The 13,937-nt window shown below is 36.7% G+C and overlaps 1 protein-coding gene across 5 annotated transcripts in view; it reads left to right on the top strand.

The window, feature by feature from the left end:
* Positions 1–13,937, top strand: part of Rasa2 (RAS p21 protein activator 2) — a 119,489-nt gene that overhangs the window by 26,490 nt on the left and 79,062 nt on the right. For all 5 annotated transcript variants that reach the window (XR_010053933.1, XM_039080892.2, NM_001105724.1 and 2 more), the window contains exons 3-4: positions 4,941–5,044; positions 9,015–9,109. Coding sequence is in view for 4 of the 5 variants with exons in the window: in XM_039080892.2 (XP_038936820.1) it covers positions 4,941–5,044; positions 9,015–9,109 (199 nt within the window). In the remaining variant the exon portion in view is untranslated. The remainder of the gene's footprint in view (positions 1–4,940; positions 5,045–9,014; positions 9,110–13,937) is intronic.

Genomic DNA, 13,937 nt, shown 5'->3' with positions numbered 1-13,937 from the left:
CCTGGGTTCGGTCCCCAGCTCCGAAAAAAAAAAAAAGAACCAAAAAAAAAAAAAATTTTTAAAAAAAAAGAATGACATCAGTGAACTGCTTGCTTTCATGTGGCTTTTCATTGCCTTAGAAAGCACTTTTTCTTACTATCCTAGCTCTGTCCCTTAGGTTTCAAGGAACAATTTTTGTCCATCTTTTATGTGACAGTATTAAATGTTTGAAAACAACTATTATAAGTGTTCAGTGTGTTCTCTAGGGTAAATATTGCCTATTTGTTTGAGCTTCCTCAAAACACATCATTTTTTATTTCTCCAAAGAATAAGTTAGCTCAAAGTTCACACAAGTTGAAGCTAGAGAGATAGAGGGCTTTCTTGGTAAAGTACTTGCTGTGCTAATATGAGGTCAAGTGTTACATCCCCAGTCCCCATGTAAGAAAGCCAGATATAATGGTTCCCACTTACAGTCCTCAGTGCTAGGGACATGGAGGTAGGAGGGTCCCAGGACCTGCTGGCCAGCCAGTGTAGCCAAATTGTTTAACAAGAGTCCTTCTCTCAAAGAATAAGGTGGAAAATGAGTGAGAAAGTTAACTGATGTCAACCTCTGGCCTACATACAAACACACCCCCTTTCTATGCATCTGCATGTATACAAGTTACTTATTAATGTACTCTCAGAGAATAAGCCCTTGGTAGATTGTTTTTATCTTGGGACGTGTAATTATACTTTGAAAGTACTACAGCAAATTACTCTTTGCCTCCTCTGCCTTGTAGCAGTGTTTGTGTTTGCAATTTTGATATAGAACTGTGCTAAAACTATGTGTCATGATACATGATTTCACTCCCAGCACTTGGAAAGCAGAGGCTGTCAGATCTGTGTTGAGGTTGAGGCCTGCTTGGTTTATATAACAAGTCCTAGGCCAGTCTGGGATACATAATGAGAGTCTGTCTCACCAAAAAAAAAAAAAAAAAAAAAAAAAAGTAGCCAAAACAAACTATCACCACTAAACTGCTGAAAGATAGTCTTTAGAGACAAAGCAGGGAGGATTCTGGGAGTTGATGAAACAAGCGTGTGAATGAAACAGTTGTCACAACTTGTACTTTATTCCATTGGACTTCTGGAGTCTGTTTTGGTTCTTTGTTACCCTCTCACACATACTTGCCTGTATTTTCCTTTGCCTGTATTTCCTTTCTTCTTCTTTCTTTGTCTTTTCTCCTCTTTGCCTTTCTTTCCTTTTCCTTCTCTCCTTTCTGTACAGGGCCTACCTACGTAGCCCAAGTTGGCATTGAACTCTTCCTCCTACTCCAGCTTCCAAAAGGCTGGTGTTGTAGGCAGACCCCTCTGCATGGCTTTTTGTCGTTTGGTTCTTCCAATTTTGAACTCTTAAAAGAAAAGCATGTAAAACCAGAAGTAGCCACTGCAGTGGCTCAGTGAGTGGGTAAAGGAACCAGCTGTCAGGCTTGAAACTTGAGGTCAGTGCCCAGAGCCCACATGGTGAGGAGAAGCAGCTCCCCCAAGCTGTTCTCTGATTTCACCATGTGCACCCTCCTCAAACAAACAAAAAACCAAAGGTGACTTAGTAGCCCAAAAATATTGGGAGTAATAATAACGTCAAAGATTTGTCACAAGTCATATGCCCACATGGAGTTATAATCTTGATGTTTTTCACATTCGTGCATTCAGATTCACAAATGGCCTTTTTATTTATGTTTATGAATGATGAAACCATGTCACTTAAAGCTGCATGGTTTGTCCTGTAATGAAGGAAGTTATGAAGGAAGTTAAAAGCACAGCTGGGGAGATGGCTCAGTGGTTAAGAGCACTGACTGCTCTTCCCGAGGTCCTGAGTTCAATTCCCAGCAACCACATGGTGGCTCACAACCATCTGTAATGAGATCTGATGCCCTCTTCTGGTGTGTCTGAAGACAGCTACAGTGTACTCATATACAATAAATAAATAAATCTTTTAAAAAATTTTTAAAAAAAGCACAGCTGGGATTTGAGACCAGAAATTATTTAAATTTTAGTTTGTTACAATTTTATATCACAAGGTAATCAGTGATTACAAAATTAAATAGTAATTTTGTAAATTGAGTCCATAAATTGAGTACTTACAGTTTGTAATATATAACCATAAATGAGAAAATGATACTTAACCTTTCCAGATGTTTATATAGTGGAAAAATGGTGAAACCAGTTTTCTTTATTTCTTTCCACCTTTAAAAAGAAAAGAATTTGAAAGATAATTTCAAGCTAGCTATGTCACTGCCGTAGACAGCTAAGGGAATAGCTAGCTAGACTAGATAATTCTTGGATTCTGAATACCCTCATCTTCCCTGCTAGCATAGGGCAAAATAACCTGAAGTACAATTCCTTCCTCATCCTGATTTTATTATAATGCTCTTAATACTTGTCTAAATTGTAATCAACCATTAAACTCAAAGTAACTACATTGTAGGTCTTTCTAACTTTTTCCACCTTTGGAATTTTTCCTTCATTTTTCATAACTTTGAATTATAAAAAAGAAAATACTTTAGAATTCTAAAGAGATTTAAGAGATTTTTGCTTTTAAGTATCTCTGAATCAAAGCAAATGCTTAATAATTAAGATTTCTAAAATATAAGAAAATTCAGATATTTCATAAAAGAAGATATACAAGTGTCTCAGAGACACACGAAAATAGATCCAGTTCCATTAACCATCAGGAAAATACAATTTAAAGCCATTTTTGTCACTATTAGGATGTAATCTATAACGATAGAACTTGCCCCAGTTGACTGACTGACTGTGGGGTGATTGCAAAGGGTACAGGGAAATTGCTGGGAGTTATGTGATAGGTTTTATTTTTAATTCTTTGAAAATTCCATACGTGAAAGTAATGTTTGTGAGTCATACCTACTCCATTGCCCTCCCATCTGGTTCCCATGCAAACTCTCTGATTCCTTCTAGCAAGCTCTCCTACCTTCAAGTGTTTGTGTGTGTGTATGTATGTGATCCACTGAGGTTAACTAGGGCTCCTTGCACGAGTGTAGTTAGAGCATTATTTACTGGAGCATAGGCAATGAACAAGTGGCTACTCCACTAAAGAAAATGATTTCCCCCTTTCCAGTAGCCATTTACTGCTACTGTGGCCTCCCAAGCCTCTTCTCCAACCGTGATAGATTAGTCAATAAAGCGCTTGTCTTGAAAGCATTGAGAACTTCCGTTTGGATACTTAGCACCCATGTAAAAAGCCAAACACTAGTGGTGTAATCCCAGAGCTGAGGTTGTGGAGCTGGGAAGATCCTTGGGACATGCTGGCCAGTCAGTATAACCACATCAGTGACCTGCAGGTTCATCTAGAAACTCTGTGTTTTAAAAACATAAGGTAGGGCTGGAGAGATGGCTCAGCCGTTAAAGGCTAGGCTCACAACCAAAAATATAAAAACAAGGTAGAGATAGAAAAGGAGGATGCTTGGTACCTACTCCTGATCTTGATACTGATGTGCACATGGGAGTGTACACATCCACACACAGGTACACACAAATCAGATTACTGAGGCTGGGAAAACAGATCAGTCTTGTCTACAAACAAGAGGACCTGAGTTTGCTTCCACAGTACCTGTTACATCACTAGTGCTCTTTTATAGCAGTTAGAATGTGTCCAGTGTTCAGCTTAAAGGGGGAAGATGTAAAGGAATTTAATCCAGCAGCATGCCTGTTCTGGCAAGGGATCACAGCCAAAGACCTGCTAGGTCTCCATGATCTGGCTGCAATACAGACACACCCTTAGCACCTACCTTTAATCCCAAACAATGAAGATAGAGTTAATTTGTAGAAGGAAGCAGCCATGAGGAGCAGACAAAGTGACGAGTCAGAGAAAGATTTGACAGAATGGGTTAGTGATAGGATATGCCCAGCTCTTATGAGAACACCATGAGAAAGAGAGGTGACTTAAGAGAGCAGCATAGAAGGTGGGGAGAGTTCTACCAGGAGAGTTTTACAGATAGGTTGCAGATAAAAGACAGAATAAGACAGAATGAGAAGGAGCCCGAAGATTAGAACAGATTGCCAGAGTTAGTTTGAGGTCAAGCAGAGCAATTCACTCATAAGCTGAGAAGCCAGTTTGAATCAACCAGCATGGAGAGGAGTTTTGATCAGAACAGCTAAGTTGAACAAGCCAGCCAGAGTTCAGAAAGAGCTAGAAAGAGTGAGATTATTCAGCAGTAAGCCTCAGAGACAACAATTATATCTGGCAAATAAGATACATTTACATACTTACATAGCATACACAAGGCCCTAGGCTCCAACCCCTGGAGCCCACCTCCACTGCTCATAAAACTAGTTTCTTGTGACACGTTAGGGTACTATTGGGAGAATAAAGGGACTTTCTAAGATAGTAACATTATTCTATATTTTGATTGGGGTGGAAGCTACATAGGTTTGCAAATTTATCAAAGGCCACCAGCCTCCATAAGTCAGATTTGATTATATATAATTCAAAAATTACTCAGGAAAGATAACAAAAACACTTAATAGTCTATTTCTAATACACTTAAAATATTTTATATAACATTATTCATTTTAGATATTAGGTATTATTGTGAGTAATACAACTTTTTACCATTATATCTTTCTAAGATAATAATGTGAATGATTTTGTTCTTGGCTCTCATTAGGCCAACATTAGGTGAGTGTGGCCTAGGCAATTACTAGAGCTTCAGTTCACAGGACCTTCTGAAGAGCTGTATGCTTATAACTCACTTGGCACCTGAAGTCGTTTCAGTTCAGCTTGATTTGTATAGAATTTGTTTGAAACTCTGAAGAATTTTAGTTTATGATTTCATTGATGCTTATTGAAAGTGAAATTTGAATGTGATTGTATTATTGGTACCATTTTAATAGTGGTAGTAATGAATATTTAATAGCGATAATATATATTATTTAACATAATGAGCTTTCTCTTTTCTCTCTAGTCCATATTTCAGTGAAGAATTTTATTTTGAGATTCCAAGAACTTTCCAGTATTTGTCATTTTATGTTTATGATAAAAATGTTTTACAAAGAGATCTTCGTATAGGTAGGTATTATTCATAGTTATTTATAATTACAACATTAATGCTATGGTCATTCTTTCTGTAAGTAAGGAGGTGTTAAAAACTGCAGGATAATATATGTTCAACATTTCTAATCCTTTTCTCTATATTTTATGTTCATTGATTTTTTTAAATTTAAATGACATTCTGTGAACAGATCTTTGCTGGTTCCTTAGTCAAATATGATTTATGTTTCCATATTGGCTATAAATAACAAAGTCACCTTTGATGTTTGCTTATTTTTAAAGTAAAAACCATCAGGCTTGGCAGTTCACTCTTGTACCAAGAGACTGTAGCAGAAGGGCTGTATCCATTTCAGGCTCTCAGGTCAGAGAGTCAGACTTCCCATCCAGAAAAAAAGAAAACCAAGCAAATATTCTTATTAAAAAGCAAATACTAATTTTAAGAAAAACAGTTTGTAGTTAAAAAGCATAGTGCATAAGCAGATAATTTGCTTCTGAAGTGTTGCGCCCAGGGCCTGGGTTGTCTTTTGGGAAGATGGTTGTGACAGGTGTATTTCCTGTGATCTGAAAGATGCAGTAGGAAAGATTCATTCTGTGTAGCTCTTAGGCACATGCTTGGTTAAATAGTCTCAGGTTGAGGCAACGTGGAAATTGAATCACTATTTGTAACTGACCATTACGCTTTATAGAATGTGTGCTTGAATTGTTCAAAGGAATAAGGTTCCAAATAAAAAATTTTAAAACTCTTCTTTTTAAAATTGAGGACTTGGTTTGCTCTGTGTGCGTGTGTGCATGCGTGTGTGTTTGTGTCCGTGTCTGTGTCTGTGTCTGTCTGTCTGTCTATCTGTGTGTCTGTATGGATACACATGTAGGACAACTTCATATACATATAAATGAATGAATGAATATATATAAGGATGAAACATTATATTTTGTCTCCCTCTCTCCCACACGCACCTCACCCAGACTGGCTTTAAAACTCCCCTGCTTCAGTACCATGAGCACTGAGATTATAAGCATGTGCCACACCTGGCTGGCTTAGTAAATCCTCCTAAGATTACATGCTAGTGCAATTGCAAAGTGCTTTTGTACTGTGTATGAACTCCTAACAACAAGAAGAAACTAGAAGTATTACTATATAAATTTAAGATGTTAAAAGCTGTATGCTAGTTATTCTCTATGCCTTTCTTGGGATAAAGGATAACAAAGATAACTTAAAAATCTGTAAAATGGGCTGAAGAGATGGCTTAGTGGTTAAGAGCACTGACTGCTCTTCCAGAGGTCCTGAGTTCAATTCCCAGCAAGCACATGGTGGCTCACAACCATCTATAATGAGGTCTAATGCCTTCTTCTGGTGTGTCTGAAGACAGCTACAGTGTATTTATATATAATAAGTAAATAAATAAATAAATAAATCTTTTTTAAAAATCTGTAAAATGAAAGGAATGGCTAGAAGATAAGAACTTCAGCTATAGGGCTTGTGTGCGTGTTTGTATGTACATCTATAGTGTCTGTATGTCCGTGTGTGTGTGTGTGTGTGTGTGTGTGTGTGTGTGTGTGTGTGTGTGTGTGTACATATATGAATTTTTTAAGTGCCAAGCTCTTGGTCATTCCCTTAAAATTTACTTTAATGTAGCACTAGTGAAAATGGAACAATGCTTATCTCACATTACTGCCATACTAAATGGAAATACTTCATTATTTGTATCCTCAGCCATTCCTGATACATTGATTTGTTAGTAATTTTTTTTGCAATCAATGATGAAACATATCAAGAAATTTATATAATTTGATTTTCAATCTAAATTCCTTAGGCAATATAAGGAATATTTGCTGCTTTTAGTTAATGCCTATATTCTGTATTGGCTATCAGTGTGCATATTCAGTTTTAGAATAAATTCAGTTTTCCCTTCATTTCTCATCTTAAAATTCAATTAAAAAAAACACTTAAGTACATTTTTCTAGTGTCACTTTCTACAATTCTAGCTGTCACCCAAAGAATTTTTACTTTTATTGTAGATTTCACTCAAAATATTTAAAAGAAAACAGATTTGTAGGTTTAAAGCTTTATGTGTTTTTTTTTTCTTTTTTTTTTTTCTTTTTTTTTTTTTTCGGAGCTGGGGACCGAACCCAGGGCCTTCCGCTTGCTAGGCAAGCGCTCTACCACTGAGCTAAATCCCCAACCCCAGCTTTATGTGTTTTCAATTTTGTGTGTTAATAGACTGATTGGATTTTCAGTCTCTTGATGACATTGCTACAGTTGCCATTTTAAGGCAAATCTGGTTCTGTACTTTAACATTTGTTACTTAAATTGTACATCTGTAGTTTGAGTTTCAAGTTATAATTGTAGAGATAAACATATGTTTAAAAAAGTTTAAGTAACAACTTTATTAAGGTGTAAGTTAGATACCATAAAATTTCTTGTTTTAAAGTGTATTACATTTAAAACTTATTTTTAATGGCTTAAAGCAAGGATCGTTTTATATATACACTACACACACACTCACATACACACACATACAGACATCCGAGCAAAACATGAGAAAATAGATAAGATTTTAGAAATCCTGGTTAAAGAATATAGAAGTTTTGTATACTGTTCTTAGCAGCTGTTTTCCATACTTGAAAATCTTTCTTTCTTTATTCTTTTTATTTTTTTTTAAGACAGGGCCTTTCTTTATAGCCCTGGCTATTTTAATACATACCATGTAGACCAAGCTGGTCTTGTGCTGGGATTATCAAGATAAAATATTTGTGAAATTTGAAAGAACACAGTGTGGTTTTTAGTATAGTCTACAATTGTTTAATCACTACCTGCTTCCAGGAAAAAAATACATACATACATACATACATACATACATACACACACACACACATACGTACATACATACGTACATATATATACACATACGTACATACGTATGTTCTGTTTGTTTTTCTCTCTTTTCATTTGATATCTTCAAGTTGATAGCTTCACATAAAAATTTCTTTACAATTTCTAATGTTTTCAACTGTTGAACTAAAAGTAAGATTATGTTGTAAGACATAACATATAGTTGGGATACTTAAAAGAAAATTATTTTTTAAACAAGGAAAGAAGTGAATTACTTTTAAACTACCACATATCTCCTTTGTGGGAGCTTTTGTGCAGACTTTGAGTGGTTAGTCATATGCAAAACTATGCTTGCATTGAGGAAGGAAGTGTTTTGCACCAGCAGGCTAAATACTTCATTTGAAGATCATTTGTTTCTTCCTTCCTTTCATACTTTTTGTTCATGGTACATCATCTTTGCCTGAGAGACATAAACACTTTAGAGTGCAACCTTATTGGTTAAGGAATATGAATTGAAGCAGTATAGCTAGCTTGATGATGATTTGATAAAATGATCTTTTAGGTACTTTTTCCTTCTGTTAGTAATAGGTGATCCTGGTTGCCTTTTCACTTAATTGGAGCTTCTGACTTCTTATTAAAAGCAGATGTTGTTACTGCTCAAAATTACCCAGCACATCCACAGGGTAACAACCTGGAAAACTATATTGCATTGCCCTTTACATTTTGGGTTTTGTCCTGAATATTAATCTGAGGAAGTGCTAACATACTGTAATTACATTAAACTCCAACTGAGTTTGTCATTTTGAATCATTCTGATTCAGAATGACCCACAAAAGGGTCTTTCAATGAGCAAGCAGAAATAAGATTTCTTCTTTAAGGTATAAAGAGAAAACAAACGTTATAATTTTTAAATTCTGTAATCTCAGCACTCAGAAGACTAAAGCAGAAGGATTACCATGAGTTCAAGTCTATCTTGGGCTAAAGTACCAGACCAGCCAGGGCTACATAGCAACATCCAGTTTCAAACAAAAAAGGAGTAATGGTGAATTTTTATATCAACAGATACAAATTATTCTAAAGTATTTTCTGTAAGATATAACAATGCTTGTGAACATAAGTTTATATAAAATACAATTTCTCATAATTTATTTTCTGTAGGAAAAGTAGCCATCAAAAAAGAAGACTTGTGCAGTCATAGTGGTAAAGAAACTTGGTTTTCATTGCAGCCTATTGACTCAAATTCAGAAGTTCAGGTGAGTTAAATAATATAAGAGATTATAACATACAGAAAACCAACTAATTATACTAGTTTATACTGTTAGAACTTGTTATACCTTACTTTAGGTTCTAATACCAAACATAGACTTGTAAGTAATAGAGAGCTGGAAGGAAATGGCTTTTCCATTTGGATATTTATTTTTAAAAACAGTATGAACGGTGGGATAGCTTACTGGGTAAGGGTGCTTGCTACCGAGCCTGCTGACCTTGTTCAATTCCCAAAAGCCCTGGAAAGGCAGAAAGTGAGAACCAACTCTCACCTCTAACCTTCATACATGTGCATGGCACTTGTACTCATACACATACATGTATTTACATGTGTCCATATAGGAACTAACCACAAAATAAACTCTTGTTTGGATGCTTTTATTCCACTTCTAATAAACTAAACTTGGGGAAAAATATTAATTATTTAAACCATGCCAGAATCTGCATTGCACAGCTTTCTTCATTCCTACCTCCCCTCCTGTCCACCTCCTTATTTGAAGGGGTATCATTATGCTTGTTAATCTGTTCTTTTTTTTTTTTCCTCTTGCCAAAATAAAAGGCCTTGTATAAATTCTATCTGTGAACACAAATACATTGTTAGCCAGAAATGTATTATTGAAGTTTCTAAAAAGCTTAAGTCTCTATGACATAGAAATTATTTCTAAGGGAATCTTTTCTTTCTTTTCTTTTCTTTCTGTAATCTTATTTATTAAATATGGTAATGATTGTGAAACCATTTGCAAGGGCATAACTGCAAGCAGGATTCTTTGTCTCTTAAGCAGGCTATAATTTGCTGCTAAGAATCAGAAGTTTAAGACAAGGAGAAAAAAGCATACCCACAGATACTTTGCAAATAAAGTATGTCTTCATTTCTTCATAACCTTTTATGTAATCTCTGATTAAATTTTTAAAAAAATTAAGTATTGTGTGCTAAAATCCCTTCTTAAATACAGAATATAGCCAAATACTTTATCTGTTTTACCTACCCCATTTTAATCTTCTTTCTCTCACTTTGACCATAAGTATCATTCAGTTCTCAGCAATTCAGCTTGGCAATGCCAAGGAGAAGCGAAGTGTGGAAGTAGAGTGAGCTGATGGTGTTTTTATAAGCTCACTTTAATGAGCTTGAGCTTCATGTCTGTGCATGGATTGAGAATACTTTAAAACTTAAATTTTGAGCTGGGTTGTAGCTCAATTGGTAGAGTATTTGGCTAACATGTACAAAGCCCTGAGTGCCATCCCCAGTACTGTTGGTATCAGGAATTGCCTTTACCTCCAACAGTGACATCATTTGGTCACTGTTGCCATGGCAACGGCCATACATTCCCAGTATTCCTTTAGTTTAGTTCCCACCTCCACCTGGGTGTAGTTTCTTGCCACATTCCAAATAAAAAGCAGACTTCTTCTGCCCTCCTCTTTCTCTTCTTTCTCTCACCCCTTGCCTCGTCTCATACTCCCATTAAATCTCTCCACATGGAACCGTGTTGGTTTGGTGTGCTCTGTCTGGACAGGCGCGAGCGATATACGAGATTTTAACAACAAATGTCTGTGCAAATTTGTAATCTCAGCACCTAGGAAGTGAAGCAGGCTTTTAAAGCCAACCAAGCTGCATAAACTCTTGTCTTTAAACAAATAAACAAACAAAAACCTGTTAGCTTTTATTCAAATGTAAATTTATTACAGCTGCTCAGTGGGTGGTGCCCTACTTAGGGTTTCTGCCGCTGCAGTGAAACACCGCGGCCAACGTCAAGTTAAGGAGGAAGGGTTTATTTATCCTACACTTCAGTTTCCAAAAATCAAGTCAGGACTGGAATGCACAAAGGGCGGGAGCCTGGAGACAGGAGCTGATTGCAGAGACCGTGCAGGAGGAGTGCTACTTACTGGCTTGTCCCTTGTGGCTTGTTTGCAAGTCCCTCTACTTTCTTACAGAACCAGGAATGGCACCCCCCACAATGCTCTGGGCCTTCCCTTGTCAGTCACTGAGAAAATGCCCTACGTCTGGAGTTCATGGAGGCATTTTCTCAGTTTAAGTTTCCTCTTTTCAAATAATTCTAGTGTGTGTCAAGTTGACATAAAACTAGCCAACACAGGTAGCTTTCTAATACAGCTTTACCAGATTATCCATTTTTGTTTTTTTGACACGTGATTTAATACATTTTCTATTTACCACCCACATGAAATCCAGTGTGGTGTTAACTGAGGATGCTGCTCATGTGTCCTTGAGCTCGGCTTTGCTCTTACAAAGGCACAAACCTCTGACCCCACTAATCTTTCCGGATTTGAACAAAAGGAGAGATAAGAAGAGTCTTTTGAGATTTTGATCTGAAATGAAATTAGAAGATCCATTACAGTTTTTTTATTTATTAAGTACATTCTTAATGACCAACATCGATTTTCTGGAGGATTTAAGAATTTGGTTCTGAAAATGTAGAACTCTACGTGTTTCTTGTGTAAATCTTGGAGAAGACACCAGAAACTAATACTGTGGCACAAGCTTTTATTTGACAGTGTTCATATAAAACCATCACCTCTGGACCCTAAAATACTTAAAGTAGCATTTACGTTTTATATATAGTATTGGCATTTTAAACTTTAGTACTGTTTGCTTTCGTGAGCATTAGTCATAGCCTTTCCAGAACTTTTATCTTAAATGGTAATTAGTAAGATTTATCCACTACTTAAAATAGATTTTAAAAGAATGCTGTAGGAGGTAGGAGGAAGATAAAACCTTTCAGGGTAATATGCCATCATTGGGAATATTATTATCTAGCCACAAACAGTCTGAAAATACCACACTAGCCTTGTGAGTATAAAAGATATGAAAACCACTCACAACACAGAGGCTACTCAGTTATTGTTTACCCTGAATAAGTTTTATAACCGTTTTAAAGACATGAAAAAATAAAAATAGATGACAATATAGGAAGCAATGAGATTACATTTAGCCAGGACTCAATCTAATGATTACTTTTAGTAATTATAAAAGTATGTACCAAGTAGAGTAGTTAGTATGAATTACATTATCTCATTTAAGGTCCATAGTAGCACTATGAGGTAGGTAGCCTCATTTTACAGATGATTTTAATAGGATTAAAGGGTGCAGTGACTTATTTAGTCATAGAAACTGATTCCATTTGAGATGTGTCTAACTCCTAATCACAGCACTGTCCTGCCTTTCAGTGATGTGTACTCTTAGTCATAAAAAGAACTCAACAGGTTAGAATCGCTCAGGTAGTATCAAAACATAAGAACAGAAGCCTATCCAAACTACTGGGCAAGGGAGATGCATTAGAAAGTGCCTACGGAGCTTTTTAAAGTCAAATTACAGGAGTTTCCCTGGGAATTCGAGCTACACAGTTACTGGACATTTGCAGGTACTGCATGTTAATTGGCAGTTAGGTTCTGACAGTAGCATACAAGATGAAAATTCATTTAAGTTAAAAATGATTCTCAAGTGCCGTTAAGTCCTCATAAGATAGTTGACTGCCACAGAGAACATTAGGTTTTGTCCCGGGCTTTGATGAGCAAAAGCTGTGTGGTGTCATTAGCATTAGGCCCCAAGTCTGCAGTAATGCGTAGTGGAAGGCAGGTGTGAACTGACCCCGCTGATCGATTTCTACCATGTTGATGGCTTTTTAACCTTTCACTTGGAAAATGCATAGTTAATGTTTTCTTCTTTCACTCTCTTTTAAATAACTATATACTTAAAAAATAAAGAGTGTAACGGTTTATTAGTTGAACCACTGGCACCCACAGCACCTGCCCAAGAGCTCTCTGGATTCATGAATAAAAGACAAAAACGCCAGTTAATTTTGGTATGCTTTGACTAGCTCATGGCTGTGCACTTCTAAACCTCCCTGTGGCTAGCAAACACTCCCCTCTGCTATTCTGAGTTAACAGCTTTTAAAATCTGTATTGTATCTCTGCTACCCCAGACCCTATCAGGGAAGTGTCCCCTCGGGCTACTTTCGAGATTCTTAACAAACTGGCGGGCCTTTAAGTTTCTTTCATCTTTTTGCTTTCCCATCATAGCGACTCCCGGTCTCTCCCCTCTCCTTTGGTTCCTTGCCCACACAATCTAAAAGTCCAGCCCTGTCACCCTGTCCAGCCATTGGCTCTATGGCAGCTCTTTATTATCAATCGAAGCCAGCTGGGGGCAGGGGCCCTCAGGTCTGGAAGCACCACCTTTGGGAGCTAAAATAAAACAAAGCATTAGAACCAATTCCCAACAAAAGAGGGAAAAAGATTCTGGATGTGTATGAGGGGAGTTGGTTGGGATTACAAGTGCACTACTACAACCGTCTTCGTTAAAAATTCTCTTTTTTGAGATTATAATATATTTATATTATTCCCCCTTTCCTCCTTCCAAGCCCTCCCATATATCCCTCATTCTTATTTTTCAAATTTATGACTTTTCTTTTCATTAAATGTTGTTAGGGGTGTGTATGTGTACACAGATGCATATATTCTTTTTTTTTCTTTTCTTTTCTTTTTTTTTTTTTTTTTTTTTTTTTTTTGGAGCTGAAACCAAACCCAGGGCCTTGCGCTTGCTAGGCAAGCACTCTACCACCGAGCTAAATCCCCAACCCCATATGCATATATTCTTAACATAACTACAACCTACTTAATCTGTATAATTCTAGGCTGACAGTTTGGTATCAGAAAACCGATTGGTGTAATCTTCCCTGGGTAACTGTTTCCCTGCCAGGGTTGGGGCCTCCTGGGCTGCTTCACCTTGTTGTCATCCTTGTTCTGCTTATATTTAGGCAGTCATTTCTGTGAAGCTTCATGGGTGTACCTTCTGACATTACATAA

The sequence above is a fragment of the Rattus norvegicus genome, chromosome 8 (assembly GCF_036323735.1).
Source record: "Rattus norvegicus strain BN/NHsdMcwi chromosome 8, GRCr8, whole genome shotgun sequence".
Taxonomy (NCBI): domain Eukaryota; kingdom Metazoa; phylum Chordata; class Mammalia; order Rodentia; family Muridae; genus Rattus; species Rattus norvegicus.
Note: the sequence above shows the minus strand (reverse complement) of the source record. Positions and strands in the feature narration are given on the sequence as shown.